Source organism: Ranitomeya variabilis, chromosome 7, assembly GCF_051348905.1.
Source record: "Ranitomeya variabilis isolate aRanVar5 chromosome 7, aRanVar5.hap1, whole genome shotgun sequence".
NCBI lineage: Eukaryota > Metazoa > Chordata > Amphibia > Anura > Dendrobatidae > Ranitomeya > Ranitomeya variabilis.
In genome coordinates this window covers 37,395,487-37,410,559 of record NC_135238.1, presented here as the reverse complement: position 1 = coordinate 37,410,559, position 15,073 = coordinate 37,395,487, and the positions used below count along the sequence as shown (strand labels likewise).

Genomic DNA, 15,073 nt, shown 5'->3' with positions numbered 1-15,073 from the left:
CCAAACATTAGTATGTGAACTTCACACCTTGGCGCTGGTACAGCTGCAGAACGGATAAGATAAAAAACTGCAAGTCATATTCCTTTATCCCACTGGACAGATCACATTATAATGCACTTGGCCAACATTTATTTGGATGAAATGCACAATTCTATGTATATAAAAACAAGAACAGCCAAGCCAAGATTGTCTGCCCAAGGTAAATGGCAATGGACCAATCAGTTAATTATAGTTTATTTGTGCTCTAGTAACAATTAACACATGGAGGAAAAATAAGCCCTTGTGTATAAATATAAGGACAGGAGCACAGTCAGAACGGACTCTTACCAATACTTCGTTATGGCTTTTATTGCCTACTTTTTGGCAATTTTCATTGCACTATTCATCTATTGGATAAATGGAATTAAGAAGAGCACAGCAAAGATGCCCCCTGGACCTATGCCTCTGCCGGTCATTGGAAATCTCCACATGGTGGACCTGAACAGGCTCCACGAATCTCTGATGCAGGTGGGATACTGAACTTACTTTATGGTCAAGGAGGGTGCAACATTATTATTATTATTACTAGATGGCAGCCCAATTCTAAAGAATCGGGAGTCTAGAATCCATATATACTTTATTTATTCAAATGTAAGAATAATACAATTAATAAATAATAGTAAGAAAGAACAAAAAATGGCTGCACTCACCAGCTCTTGACAATTCTTGACAGTGCGGCACATTTCTGATTGGCCGCTCGCGGCAGGCGGCAACCAATCAGAAAAGTGCCGCGCACCACGAAGGCATATATCTTTGTCCACCCTGAGCGGGTGTAGGACGCTGGTGACGTCACTTATCTCCGGATATTATCTCCGGACAAAGCCACGGAAGTTGGCACAAATTGCCGGAAGTAGTATTCTAGGCAATTATATATTAGATTTTAATGTTATCAGTGTTTACCTTTGAACGTTTATATTGTATTGTCCTGTCACCAGCCATGTGTACGATTATCGGCCGAAAGCCTCTCTGGAACCAATAATCACCCTATGTAAAGGTATCTTTATAAGTTAAAGATTCAGAATACTATGACTTTTATCATATCCTGAACAGTCAAGTTTTTTATGAACCGTTAAGGTTTTCTGGTTGAAGTAAAAAAAACTCTGAGTGTTTACAATTTGAAACCATAAAATGTTGAAAAATTATGTCATTCTTGAGTATATCACTCAATGGTGCTCATAAACGTGTCAAATTTGATCTATAATATACTTTAATATACATTACTTTAATCTTTAATATACTTAAGAACAGGGCCCCAGACATCACACAGGGGGTCTGAAACACCGCACAGTGGTCCAAAATATCGCTGTGCTCTGCCTGGGGCCCCATATGATGCCTGGGGCCCCTGTGCTCTGCCTGGGGCCCCATATGCTGCCTGGGGCCCCTGTGCTCTGCCTGGGGCCCCTGTGCTCTGCCTGGGGCCCCATGTTCTGCCTGGGGCCCCTGTGCTCTGCCTGGGGCCACTGTGCTCTGCCTGGGGCCCCATATGCTGCCTGGGGCCCCTGTGCTCTGCCTGGGGCCCCATATGCTGCCTGGGGCCCCTGTGCTCTGCCTGGGGCCCCATAGGCTGCCTGGGGCCCCTGTGCTCTACCTGGGACCACTGTGCTCTGCCTGGGGCCCCATATGCTGCCTGGGGCCCCTGTGCTCTGCCTGGGGCCCCTGTGCTCTGCCTGGGGCCCCATGTTCTGCCTGGGGCCACTGTGCTCTGCCTGGGGCCCCATAGGCTGCCTGGGGCCCCTGTGCTCTGCCTGGGACCACTGTGCTCTGCCTGGGGCTCCATATGCTGCCTGGGGCCCCTGTGCTCTGCCTGGGGCCCCTGTGCTCTGCCTGGGGCCCCATATGCTGCCTGGGGCCCCTGTGCTCTGCCTGGGGCCCCTGTGCTCTGCCTGGGGCCCCATGTTCTGCCTGGGGCCACTGTGCTCTGCCTGGGGCCCCATAAGCTGCCTGGGGCCCCTGTGCTCTGCCTGGGACCACTGTGCTCTGCCTGGGGCCCCATATGCTGCCTGGGGCCCCTGTGCTCTGCCTGGGGCCACTGTGCTCTGCCTGGGGCCCCATATGCTGCCTGGGGCCACTGTGCTCTGCCTGGGGCCCCATATGCTGCCTGGGGCCCCTGTGCTCTGCCTGGGGCCCCATATGCTGCCTGGGGCCCCTGTGCTCTGCCTGGGGCCCCTGTGCTCTGCCTGGGGCCCCATGTTCTGCCTGGGGCCACTGTGCTCTGCCTGGGGCCCCATATGCTGCCTGGGGCCCCTGTGCTCTGCCTGGGGCCCCATATGCTGCCTGGGGCCCCTGTGCTCTGCCTGGGGCCCCTGTGCTCTGCCTGGGGCCCCATATGCTGCCTGGGGCCCCTGTGCTCTGCCTGGGGCCCCTGTGCTCTGCCTGGGGCCCCATGTTCTGCCTGGGGCCCCTGTGCTCTGCCTGGGGCCACTGTGCTCTGCCTGGGGCCCCATATGCTGCCTGGGGCCCCTGTGCTCTGCCTGGGGCCCCTGTGCTCTGCCTGGGGCCCCATAGGCTGCCTGGGGCCCCTGTGCTCTGCCTGGGACCACTGTGCTCTGCCTGGGGCCCCATATGCTGCCTGGGGCCCCTGTGCTCTGCCTGGGGCCACTGTGCTCTGCCTGGGGCCCCATATGCTGCCTGGGGCCCCTGTGCTCTGCCTGGGTGTAGGACACTGGTGACGTCACTTATCTCCGGACATTAGCTCCGGACATTAGCTCCGGACATTATCTCCGGACATTATCTCCGGACATTATCTCCGGACATTAGCTCCGGACAAAGCCACGGAAGTTGGCACAAATTGCAGGAAGTAGTATTCTAGGCAATTATATATTAGATGGGCATTTCCTGAAGGAAATACATGGTGCTTGAACAGCGCTACCAGCTTTACAGCAGCACTTTTCACACACGGGACTGGGGGGCGCGCTTACTTTTGCACCCGGGGCCGGGGGCGCACTTACTTTTGCACCCGGAGGCGCACTTACTTTTGCACCCGGGGGCGCACTTACTTTTGCACCCGGGGGCGCACTTACTTTTGCACCCGGGGGTGCACTTACTTTTGCACCCGGGGGCGCACTTACTTTTGCACCCGGGGGCACACTTACTTTTGCACCCGGGGGCGCACTTACTTTTGCGGCCGCACTTACTTTTGGTGGGCGGGGCTCCTCGGCCTCCGATTTGGTTGGTGGGGCCCCTCGTCCTCCGATTTGGTGGGTGGGGACCCTCAGCCTCCGATTTGGTGGGCGGGGACCGGCCTCCGATTTGGTGGGCGGGGACCCTCGGCCTCCGATTTGGTGGGCGGGGACCCTCGACCTCCGATTTGGTGGGCGGGGACCCTCGGCCTCCGCTTTGGTGGGCGGGGCCCCTCGGCCTCCGATTTGGTGGGCGGGGTCCCTCTGTCTCTGATTTGGTGGGCGGGGACCCTCGGCCTCCGATTTGGTGGTTGGGGACCCTCGGCCTCCACTTTGGTGGGCGGGGCCCCTCGGCCTCCGATTTGGTGGGCGGGGTCCCTCTGCCTCCGATTTGGTGTGCGGGGACCCTCGGCCTCCGCTTTGGTGGGCGGGGCCCCTCGGCCTTCGATTTGGTGGGTGGGGCCCCTCGGCCTCCGATTTGGTTGGTGTGGACCCTCGGCCTCCGATTTGGTGGGTGGGGACCCTCGGCCTCCGATTTGGTGGGCGGGGACCCTCAGCCTCCGATTTGGTGGGCGGGGACCCTCGGCCTCCGATTTGGTGGGCGGGGCCCATCGGCCTCCGATGTGGTGGGCGGGGCCCCTCGGCCTCCGATTTGGTGGGCGGGGACCCCAGGCCTCCGATTTCGTGGGCGGGGCCACTCGGCCTCCGATTTGGTGGGCGGGGACCCTCGGCCTCCGATTTGGTGGGCGGGGACCCTCGGCCTCCGATTTGGTAGGCGGGGCCCCTCGGCCTCCGATTTGGTGGGTGGGGACCCTCGGCCTCCAATTTGGTGGGCGGGGACCCTCGGCCTCCGATTTGGTGGGCGGGGCCCCTCGGCCTCCGATTTGGTGGGCGGGGCCCCTCGGCCTCTGATGTGGTGGTCGGGGCCCCTCGGCCTCCGCTTTGGTGGGCGGGGCCGGGCCCCTCTGCCTCCGATTTGGTGTGCGGGGACCCTCGGCCTCCGCCTTCGTGGGCGGGGCCCCTTGACCTTCGATTTGGTGGGCGGGGCTCCTCGGCCTCCGATTTGGTTGGTGGGGCCCCTCGGCCTCCAATTTGGTGGGCGGGGACCGTCGGCCTCCGATTTGGTGGGCGGGGACCCTCGGCCTCCGATTTGGTGGGCGGGGTCCCTCTGCCTCCGATTTGGTGTGCGGGGACCCTCGGCCTCCGCTTTGGTGGGTGGGGCCCCTCGGCCTTCGATTTGGTGGGCGGGGCCCCTCGGCCTCCGATTTGGTTGGTGTGGACCCTCGGCCTCCGATTTGGTGGGCGGGGACCCTCGGCCTCCGCTTTGGTGGGCGGGGACCCTCGGCCTCCGATTTGGTGGGCGGGGACCCTCGGCCTCCGATTTGGTGGGCGGGGCCCATCGGCCTCCGATGTGGTGGGCGGGGCCCCTCGGCCTCCGATTCGGTGGGCGGGGACCCCAGGCCTCCGATTTCGTGGGCGGGGCCCCTCAGCCTCCGATTTGGTGGGCGGGGACCCTCGGCCTCCGATTTGGTGGGCGGGGACCCTCGGCCTCCGATTTGGTAGGCGGGGCCCCTCGGCCTCCGATTTGGTGGGTGGGGACCCTCGGCCTCCAATTTGGTGGGCGGGGACCCTCGGCCTCCGATTTGGTGGGCGGGGACCCTCGGCCTCCGATTTGGTGGGCGGGGCCCCTCGGCCTCCGATTTGGTGGGCGGGGCCCCTCGGCCTCCGATGTGGTGGTCGGGGCCCCTCGGCCTCCGCTTTGGTGGGCGGGGCCGGGCCCCCCTGCCTCCGATTTGGTGTGCGGGGACCCTCGGCCTCCGCTTTCGTGGGCGGGGCCCCTCGACCTTCGATTTGGTGGGCGAGGCTCCTCGGCCTCCGATTTGGTTGGTGGGGCCCGTCGGCCTCCAATTTGGTGGGCGGGGACCGTCGGCCTCCGATTTGGTGGGCGGGGACCCTCGGCCTCCGATTTGGTGGGCGGGGACCCTCGGCCTCCAATTTGGTGGGCGGGGACCCTCGGCCTCCGATTTGGTGGGCGGGGACCCTCGGCCTCCGATTTGGTGGGCGGGGCCCCTCGGCCTCCGATGTGGTGGTCGGGGCCCCTCGGCCTCCGCTTTGGTGGGCGGGGCCGGGCCCCTCGGCCTCCGCTTTGGTGGGCGGGGCCGCTCGGCCTTCGATTTGGTGGGGGGGGCTCCTCGGCCTCCGATTTGGTGTGTGCTCTGCCTGGGGCCACTGTGCTCTGCCTGGGGCCCCATATGCTGCCTGGGGCCCCTGTGCTCTGCCTGGGGCCCCATATGCTGCCTGGGGCCCCTGTGCTCTGCCTGGGGCCCCATGTTCTGCCTGGGGCCCCATGTTCTGCCTGGGGCCCCTGTGCTCTGCCTGGGGCCACTGTGCTCTGCCTGGGTGTAGGACACTGGTGACGTCACTTATCTCCGGACATTAGCTCCGGACATTAGCTCCGGACATTAGCTCCGGACATTAGCTCCGGACATTATCTCCGGACATTAGCTCCGGACAAAGCCACGGAAGTTGGCACAAATTGCAGGAAGTAGTATTCTAGGCAAATATATATTAGATTATTATTTATTGTTATAGCGCCATTTATTCCATGGCGCTTTACATGTGAGGAGGGGTATCTAATATATAATTGCCTAGAATACTACTTCCTGCAATTTGTGCCAACTTCCGTGGCTTTGTCCGGAGCTAATGTCCGGAGATAATGTCCGGAGCTAATGTCCGGAGATAAGTGACGTCACCAGTGTCCTACACCCAGGCAGAGCACAGGGGCCCCAGGCAGCATATGGGGCCCCAGGCAGAGCACAGTGGCCCCAGGCAGAGCACAATGGCCCCAGGCAGAGCACAGTGGCCCCAGGCAGCATATGGGGCCCCAGGCAGAGCACAGTGGTCCCAGGCAGAGCACAGGGGCCCCAGGCAGCCTATGGGGCCCCAGGCAGAGCACAGTGGCCCCAGGCAGAGCACAGGGGCCCCAGGCAGCATATGGGGCCCCAGGCAGAGCACAGGGGCCCCAGGCAGCATATGGGGCCCCAGGCAGAGCACAGGGGCCCCAGGCAGAACATGGGGCCCCAGGCAGAACATGGGGCCCCAGGCAGAGCACAGGGGCCCCAGGCAGAGCACAGGGGCCCCAGGCAGAATATGGGGCCCCAGGCAGAGCACAGGGGCCCCAGGCAGCATATGGGGCCCCAGGCAGAGCACAGTGGCCCCAGGCAGAGCACAGGGGCCCCAGGCAGCATATGGGGCCCCAGGCAGAGCACAGAGGTCCCAGGCAGAGCACAGGGGCCCCAGGCAGCTTATGGGGCCCCAGGCAGAGCACAGTGGCCCCAGGCAGAACATGGGGCCCCAGGCAGAGCACAGTGGCCCCAGGCAGAGCACAGGGGCCCCAGGCAGAACATGGGGCCCCAGGCAGAGCACAGGGGCCCCAGGCAGCATATGGGGCCCCAGGCAGAGCACAGGGGCCCCAGGCAGCATATGGGGCCCAAGGCAGAGCACAGGGGCCCCAGGCAGCATATGGGGCCCCAGGCAGAGCACAGTGGCCCCAGGCAGAGCACACACCAAATCGGAGGCCGAGGGTCCCCGCCCACCAAATCGGAGGCCGAGGGTCCCCGCCCACCAAATCGGAGGCCGAGGGTCCCCGCCCACCAAATCGGAGGCCGAGGGTCTCCGCCCACCAAATCGGAGACCGAGGGTCCCCGCCCACCAAATCGAAGGCCGAGGGGCCCTGCCCACCAAAGCGGAGGCCGAGGGTCCCCGCACACCAAATCGGAGGCAGAGGGACCCCGCCCACCAAATCGGAGGCCGAGGGGCCCCGCCCACCAAAGCGGAGGCCGAGGGTCCCTGCCCACCAAATCGGAGGCCGAGGGTCCCCGCCCACCAAATCGGAGGCCGAGGGTCCCCGCCCCCCAAATCGGAGGCCGAGGGTCCCCGCCCACCAAATCGGAGGCCGAGAGTCCCCGCCCACCAAATCGGAGGCCGAGGGGCTCCGCCAACCAAATCGGAGGCCGAGGGGCCCCGCCAACCAAATCGGAGGCCGAGGAGCCCCGCCCACCAAATCGAAGGCCGAGCGGCCCTGCCCACCAAAGCGGAGGCCGAGGGGCCCGGCCCCGCCCACCAAAGCGGAGGCCGAGGGTCCCCGCCCACCAAATCGGAGGCCAAGGGGCCCCGCCCACCAAATCGGAGGCCGAGGGGCCCCGCCCACCAAAGCGGAGGCCGAGGGTCCCCGCCCACCAAATCGGAGGCCGAGAGTCCCCGCCCACCAAATCGGAGGATAAGGGGCCCCGCCAACCAAATCGGAGGCCGAGGAGCCCCGCCCAACAAATCGAAGGCCGAGCGGCCCCGCCCACCAAAGCGGAGGCCGAGGGGCCCGGCCCCGCCCACCAAAGCGGAGGCCGAGGGGCCCCGACCACCACATCGGAGGCCGAGGGGCCCCGCCCACCAAATCGGAGGCCGAGGGGCCCCGCCCACCAAATCGGAGGCCGAGGGTCCCCACCCACCAAATTGGAGGCCGAGGGTCCCCGCCACTAAATTGGAGGCCGAGGGTCCCCGCCCACCAAATCGGAGGCCGAGGAGCCCCAGGCAGCCTATGGGGCCCCAGGCAGAGCACAGTGGCCCCAGGCAGAACATGGGGCCCCAGGCAGAGCACAGTGGCCCCAGGCAGCATATGGGGCCCCAGGCAGAGCACAGGGGCCGCAGGCAGCATATGGGGCCCCAGGCAGAGCACAGTGGCCCCAGGCAGAGCACAGGGGCCCCAGGCAGAACATGGGGCCCCAGGCAGAGCACAGGGGCCCCAGGCAGAGCACAGGGGCCCCAGGCAGCATATGGGGCCCCAGGCAGAGCACAGGGGCCCCAGGCAGCATATGGGGCCCCAGGCAGAGCACAGTGGCCCCAGGCAGAGCACAGGGGCCCCAGGCAGCATATGGGGCCCCAGGCAGAGGAGCACAGGGGCCCCAGGCAGCATATGGGGCCCCAGGCAGAGCACAGTGGTCCCAGGTAGAGCACAGGGGCCCCAGGCAGCCTATGGGGCCCCAGGCAGAGCACAGGGGCCCCAGGCAGCATATGGGGCCCCAGGCAGAGCACCGTGGTCCCAGGCAGAGCACAGGGGCCCCAGGCAGCATATGGGGCCCCAGGCAGAGCACAGGGGCCCCAGGCAGCATATGGGGCCCCAGGCAGAGCACAGTGGCCCCAGGCAGAGCACAGGGGCCCCAGGCAGCCTATGGGGCCCCAGGCAGAGCACAGTGGTCCCAGGCAGAGCACAGGGGCCCCAGGCAGCCTATGGGGCCCCAGGCAGAGCACAGTGGCCCCAGGCAGAACATGGGGCCCCAGGCAGAGCACAGGGGCCCCAGGCAGAGCACAGGGGCCCCAGGCAGCATATGGGGCCCCAGGCAGAGCACAGGGGCCCCAGGCAGCATATGGGGCCCCAGGCAGAGCACAGTGGCCCCAGGCAGAGCACAGGGGCCCCAGGCAGAACATGGGGCCCCAGGCAGAGCACAGGGGCCCCAGGCAGCATATGGGGCCCCAGGCAGAGCACAGGGGCCCCAGGCAGAGCACAGGGGCCCCAGGCAGCATATGGGGCCCCAGGCAGAGCACAGTGGTCCCAGGTAGAGCACAGGGGCCCCAGGCAGCCTATGGGGCCCCAGGCAGAGCACAGGGGCCCCAGGCAGCATATGGGGCCCCAGGCAGAGCACAGGGGCCCCAGGCAGCATATGGGGCCCCAGGCAGAGCACAGTGGCCCCAGGCAGAGCACAGGGGCCCCAGGCAGAACATGGGGCCCCAGGCAGAGCACAGGGGCCCCAGGCAGAGCACAGGGGCCCCAGGCAGCATATGGGGCCCCAGGCAGAGCACAGGGGCCCCAGGCAGCATATGGGGCCCCAGGCAGAGCACAGCGATATTTTGGACCACTGTGCAGGTGTTTCAGACCCCCTGTGTGATGTCTGGGGCCCTGTTCTTAAGTATATTAAAGATTAAAGTAACGTATATTAAAGTATATTATAGATCAAATTTGACACGTTTATGAGCACCATTGAGTGATATACTCAAGAATGACATAATTTTTCAACATTTTATGGTTTCAAACTGTAAACACTCAGTTTTTTTTCCTTCAACCAGAAAACCTTAACGGTTCATAAAAAACTTGACTGTTCAGGATATGATAAAAGTCATAGTATTCTGAATCTTTAACTTATAAAGATACCTTTACATGGGGTGATTATTGGTTCCAGAGAGGCTTTCGGCCGATAATCGTACACATGGCTGGTGACAGGACAATACAATATAAACGTTCAAAGGTAAACACTGATAACTAGTGTTGAGCGATACTTTCCGATATCGGAAAGTATCGGTATCGGAAAGTATCGGCCGATACCGTCACAGTATCGGAATCCAATCCGATACCGATACCCGATCCCAATGCAAGTCAATGGGACGAAAATATCGGAATTAAAATAAACCCTTTCTTTCCTTGTAGGTTAATTCTACATGAAGGAAAACAACTAAGAATAATGTAGGATGTATTGGGGGAGGTGGCGGAGACATTAAAGGCACAGGGGTTTATCCCAATCAAATAGAATAGCAGTATTTTTATTTTTTTATTACGTTCGGCGTTAGAAAGAATTTGACTATGTTAATTTTTTATTTATTTTGTCAGATATTGATGTTTCACTACTTCCACGCCCTTCACCCTATTTTTTATTTCTCCCACACTTTCTTCTTCATTATCCTCATCATCAGCTTCTGTGACATCAACTTCTTCACCTTATTCATCTTCTTCTTTCCTACGTATATATATATTTTTTTTTTTACATTGTTCATATTTTTTTATTTAACTATTATCTTTTTTATATTCAACTTCTTCATCATATTCTTATTTGTGACAGGCATTCCCGTAGTTGTTATCTATAAAAGTTTGAAGATTACACCTTCCGTTCTGCCTGTCACAAAACAGTTACATTTGTCCGCGTTCAGTTTGGCCTGCAGCATCAGGCTTTATCCAGGGGCACCACGAGGAGGAACGGACTCACCCCCATACACTGCTTAGTCTTCTTCTGCTTATAATTTAGATAATATCTTTTGCTCTGATATTTAGTCTTATGCTTAATGTTCTTCTGCTCTTTGTTCTGCAGCCTCTTGTTCTTCTGCTTCTCGGTCTTCCAGGTTGTCGTCGTCATCTCCAGGGTCGTCATCTCCAGGGTCGTCGTCATCGGGGTCGTCGTCATCGGGGTCGTCGTCATCGGGGTCGTCTTCAGGGTCATCGTCTCCAGGGTCGTCGTCATCTCGGTGGTTGTCGTCTCTGGTGTCGTCATCATCTTAGGGGTGGTCTTCCGGGTCATCGTCTTTCGGGTCTTGAACTTGGAAATGTAGCAGAAGGTACAAGAAGGCTGAGAAAATGCCGAGAAACAGCTGATGGAACTGGAACTCGGATGGCTACCGGAAGGTCCAAGAGCCAATGGAACTACCGAGGACCAGCTGACGTTACTGGAACCCGGTTACTAAGCAGGAGGTACCCGTGCCTGAAAGCACTACCAAGGACCACCTGACGTTGGTGGAACTCGGATACCCAGAGGGAGGCACCTAAGCCAAAGGCTCTGCCCGGAACCAGCTGACGGTACTGGAACCAGGATGGGGAGCAGAAGGTACAAGAGCAAAAGACACTGCCGAGAACCAGCTGACGGTACTGGAACCCGGATGGGTAGCCGAAGGTCCAAGAGCCAATGGAACTACCGAGGACCAGCTGACGTTACTGGAACCCGGTTACTAAGCAGGAGGTACCCGTGCCTGAAAGCACTACCAAGGACCACCTGACGTTGGTGGAACTCGGATACCCAGAGGGAGGCACCTAAGCCAAAGGCTCTGCCCGGAACCAGCTGACGGTACTGGAACCAGGATGGGGAGCAGAAGGTACAAGAGCAAAAGACACTGCCGAGAACCAGCTGACGGTACTGGAACCCGGATGGGGACCTATTCAAGCTTGTCTTCCTAGGGCCCCAACTGGCGGTGTGTTAGAGCCCAGGGACAGCAGGAGGAGGAGCAGGGGGAGGGGAGTGTAGGCCGAAGCCTGCACTGGCGGCAGCTTTGGGTGTGTTGTGTCTGCGTGGCTTTTGCAGGACACGTTGCCGGCTACACAGCAGGGGAACAGCTGGCGGTGCTGGACCCCACTGACACATTGGCGAGGTGTTTGGCTCTGTGCAGCCAGCACTTCCGGACAGCAACTAGCGTTGTTGGAGCCCGGGCTCTGCAGGTGGAGCAGAGTGTAGGCCGAAGCCTAATTGAACCGATTTCAAAAGTCACCTTTAACCCCCCCTCAGGGGTTACAAAGTAGAAGAGCCACAGCTTATGCAGCAGCAGTGCTGCGCAAGTCAAAGGTTGCTCTTGTAATTTTTCTCCTTGCACACGCTGAATGGAACACGTATAACATTTAGCCCTTTATACAGTCAAACTGTGTAATGGAGGCGAGAGTTCCCTTTGTAATGAGACGCAGCACAGGTGTCAAGAATCCCACCTTGGTGCTGGGTGCAGCCTCCCGAGCGTTGTTATTTGCTGTACAGGAGTCTGCGCTGTCGTGTTATCCCCTGGCCTAGCGCCGTTAGCGCTGCCCATCTTCTGGCATCATGTAATGTCGGCCGGTGCGGTTCGCGATGCCCATGAATCCCAGCCCCGCAGTGTCTTAACATTGTTAAAACACTGCGGGGCTGGGATTCAGGGCCTGGCGCAGCACATATGTTCGCCTCTCACACTCGGGTCCTTACACCCGCTTCAGACTGTGCGGCGTCATCTGATCCCTTATCGCATGCCACGGCCATGAAGCCGCACAGTCCGAAGAAGGCGGAAGGAGAGGAGGGACAGGCGAACTGATGCACTGATCCTGCCCATCAATCACACCCTCGCAGTCCCAATAAATAAGACACCGAGGGGCGTTGTGTGGGTCAGGGCGGCCGCAGAGGCGCAGCCAGCCAAACAATGATGCCAGAAGACGGGCAGCGCTACCAAGGGGGTTGCAGCGTGTCATTACAAAGGAAAGTCACACCACCGGGACGGTTAAATGGTCACACAGAGGACACATTTCAGACGTGTTTTCAGTTCCACATGTGCGAGGAGAATACGTTTCTGAGCCACCTTGCACACATGCAGCATTACCGCTGTACAAGGTGGCTGGATAACGTAAAAACGCCTGGGGGAGGGGGGACAGGTTCCCTTCAATTTCAGTTCTTGTGTCTGCGTGGCTTTTGCAGGACACGTTGCCGGCTGCACAGCAGGGGAACAGCTGGCGGTGCTGGACCCCACTGACACATTGGCTGGTGTTTTTCTCTGTGCAGCTAGCACATCTGGGCCCCAACTGGCGGTGTGTTAGAGCCCAGGGACAGCAGGAGGAGGAGCAGGAGGAGGAGGAGCAGGGGGAGGGGAGTGTAGGCCGAAGCCTGCACAGGCGGCAGCTTTGGGTGTGTTGTGTCTGCGTGGCTTTTGCAGGACACGTTGCCGGCTACACAGCAGGGGAACAGCTGGCGGTGCTGAACCCCACTGACACATTGGCTGGTGTTTTTCTCTGTGCAGCTAGCACATCTGGGCAAAAACTGGCGGTGTTAGAGCCCAGGGTCAGCAGGAGGAGCAGGGGGAGCGGAGTGTAGGCCGAAGCCTGCACTCGAGCAAGTTGAAAGGAAACCTTTAACCCCCCCCCCCCCCCCCCAGGCGTTTGCAGCTGAAAGAGCCATTGTGTACAGCACTAATGCTGGAAAAGGTAAACTTAGCTCTTTTAATTATGGTCCTTGTACATGCGGAACCTAACATTTATGAAATGTGTCTCCTCACAGCGTTAAACCGTCCGGTAGGTGGAACTTTCCTTTGTCGTGTGACGCAGCACAGCCATCATTTTTACCCCCTTGGCGCCGTGCGCCGCCTCCTCAGCGTTGTTTGAATCTGTCCCGGAGCCTGCGCTGTTAGGTTAGCCCTTGGCCATGCACACATGTTGCGCTGCCCGTCTTCTGACCTCATTTGGTGTCAGGCTGGCTGCGCCTGTGCGGGTGCGCTGGCCGAGATCCCGCCTCGCAGTGTCGTCTAATGTAATCCCACCGCGGGCCTGTGATCCGTGCCCGTGCGCAGTGCATATCCTCTCCTCTCACTCCCCTCCCTACGGCTTTTTCAGACTGTGCGGTGTCACGGCCGTGGCATGCTATTAGGGACCAGCTGACATCGCACAGTCTGAAGAAGCCGTAGGGAGGGGAGTGAGAGGAGAGGATATGCACTGCGCACGGGCACGGATCACAGGCCCGCGGTGGGATTACATTAGACGACACTGCGAGGCGGGATCTCGGCCAGCGCACCCGCACAGGCGCAGCCAGCCTGACACCAAATGAGGTCAGAAGACGGGCAGCGCAACATGTGTGCATGGCCAAGGGCTAACCTAACAGCGCAGGCTCCGGGACAGATTCAAACAACGCTGAGGAGGGGGCGCACGGCGCCAAGGGGGTAAAAATGATGGCTGTGCTGCGTCACACGACAAAGGAAAGTTCCACCTACCGGACGGTTTAACGCTGTGTGGGGACACATTTCATAAGTGTTTGGTTCAGCATGTGCAAGGAGCATCACGAAAAGAGGCACTTTTTCCCTTTGCATCATTACTGCTGCACAAGGTGGCTCCTTCAGTAACAAACGCCTGGGGGGGGGGGGGGTCAGGTTCCCTTACATTTAACTTGTTGTGCCTGCGTGGCGGTCGCAGTACACGTTGCCGTATACACAGCAGGGGAACAGCTGGCGGTGCTGAACCCCACTAACACATTGGCGAGGTGTTTGGCTCTGTGCGTACAGCACTTCTGGACGGCAACTAGCGGTGTTGGAGCCCAGGGACAGGTGGAGGAGGAGGAGGTTGGAGGAGGTAGGAGGGATTGCCACACACACAGCAGGGGAACAGCTGACGTTACTGAACCCCAATAACAGAGGAGGGACTGTTGACTGTGCGTACAGCACTTCTGGACGGCAACTGGCGGTGTTGGAGCCCAGGGACAGGTGGAGGAGGAGGAGGTTGGAGGAGGTAGGAGTGATTGCCACACACACAGCAGGGGAACAGCTGACGTTACTGAACCCCAATAACAGAGGAGGGACTGTTGACTGTGCGTACAGCACTTCTGGACGGCAACTGGCGGTGTTGGAGCCCAGGGACAGGTGGAGGAGGAGGAGGTTGGAGGAGGTAGGAGGGATTGCCACACACACAGCAGGGGAACAGCTGACGTTACTGAACCCCAATAACAGAGGAGGGACTGTTGACAGTGCGTACAGCACTTCTGGACGGCAACTGGCGGTGTTGGAGCCCAGGGACAGGTGGAGGAGGAGGAGGTTGGAGGAGGTAGGAGGGATTGCCACACACACAGCAGGGGAACAGCTGACGTTACTGAACCCCAATAACAGAGGAGGGACTGTTGACTGTGCGTACAGCACTTCTGGACGGCAACTGGCGGTGTTGGAGCCCAGGGACAGGTGGAGGAGGAGGAGGTTGGAGGAGGTAGGAGGGATTGCCACACACACAGCAGGGGAACAGCTGACGTTACTGAACCCCAATAACAGAGGAGGGACTGTTGACTGTGCGTACAGCACTTCTGGACGGCAACTGGCGGTGTTGGAGCCCAGGGACAGGTGGAGGAGGAGGAGGTTGGAGGAGGTTGGAGGAGGTAGGAGGGATTGCCACACACACAGCAGGGGAACAGCTGACGTTACTGAACCCCAATAACAGAGGAGGGACTGTTGACTGTGCGTACAGCACTTCTGGACGGCAACTGGCGGTGTTGGAGCCCAGGGACAGGTGGAGGAGGAGGAGGTTGGAGGAGGTAGGAGGGATTGCCACACACACAGCAGGGGAACAGCTGACGTTACTGAACCCCAATAACAGAGGAGGGACTGTTGACTGTGCGTACAGCACTTCT

At 59.9% G+C, this 15,073-nt stretch overlaps 1 protein-coding gene across 1 annotated transcript in view; it reads left to right on the top strand.

Annotated features, from left to right (window-relative positions):
* The first annotated feature begins 228 nt into the window (after window positions 1–228).
* The window catches only part of LOC143785756 (cytochrome P450 2K1-like), an 82,833-nt gene continuing 67,988 nt past the window's right edge, over window positions 229–15,073 (top strand). The window contains exon 1 of the mRNA XM_077274851.1: window positions 229–507. Within this exon, the coding sequence (XP_077130966.1) occupies window positions 340–507 (168 nt within the window). The 5' untranslated portion in view covers window positions 229–339. The remainder of the gene's footprint in view (window positions 508–15,073) is intronic.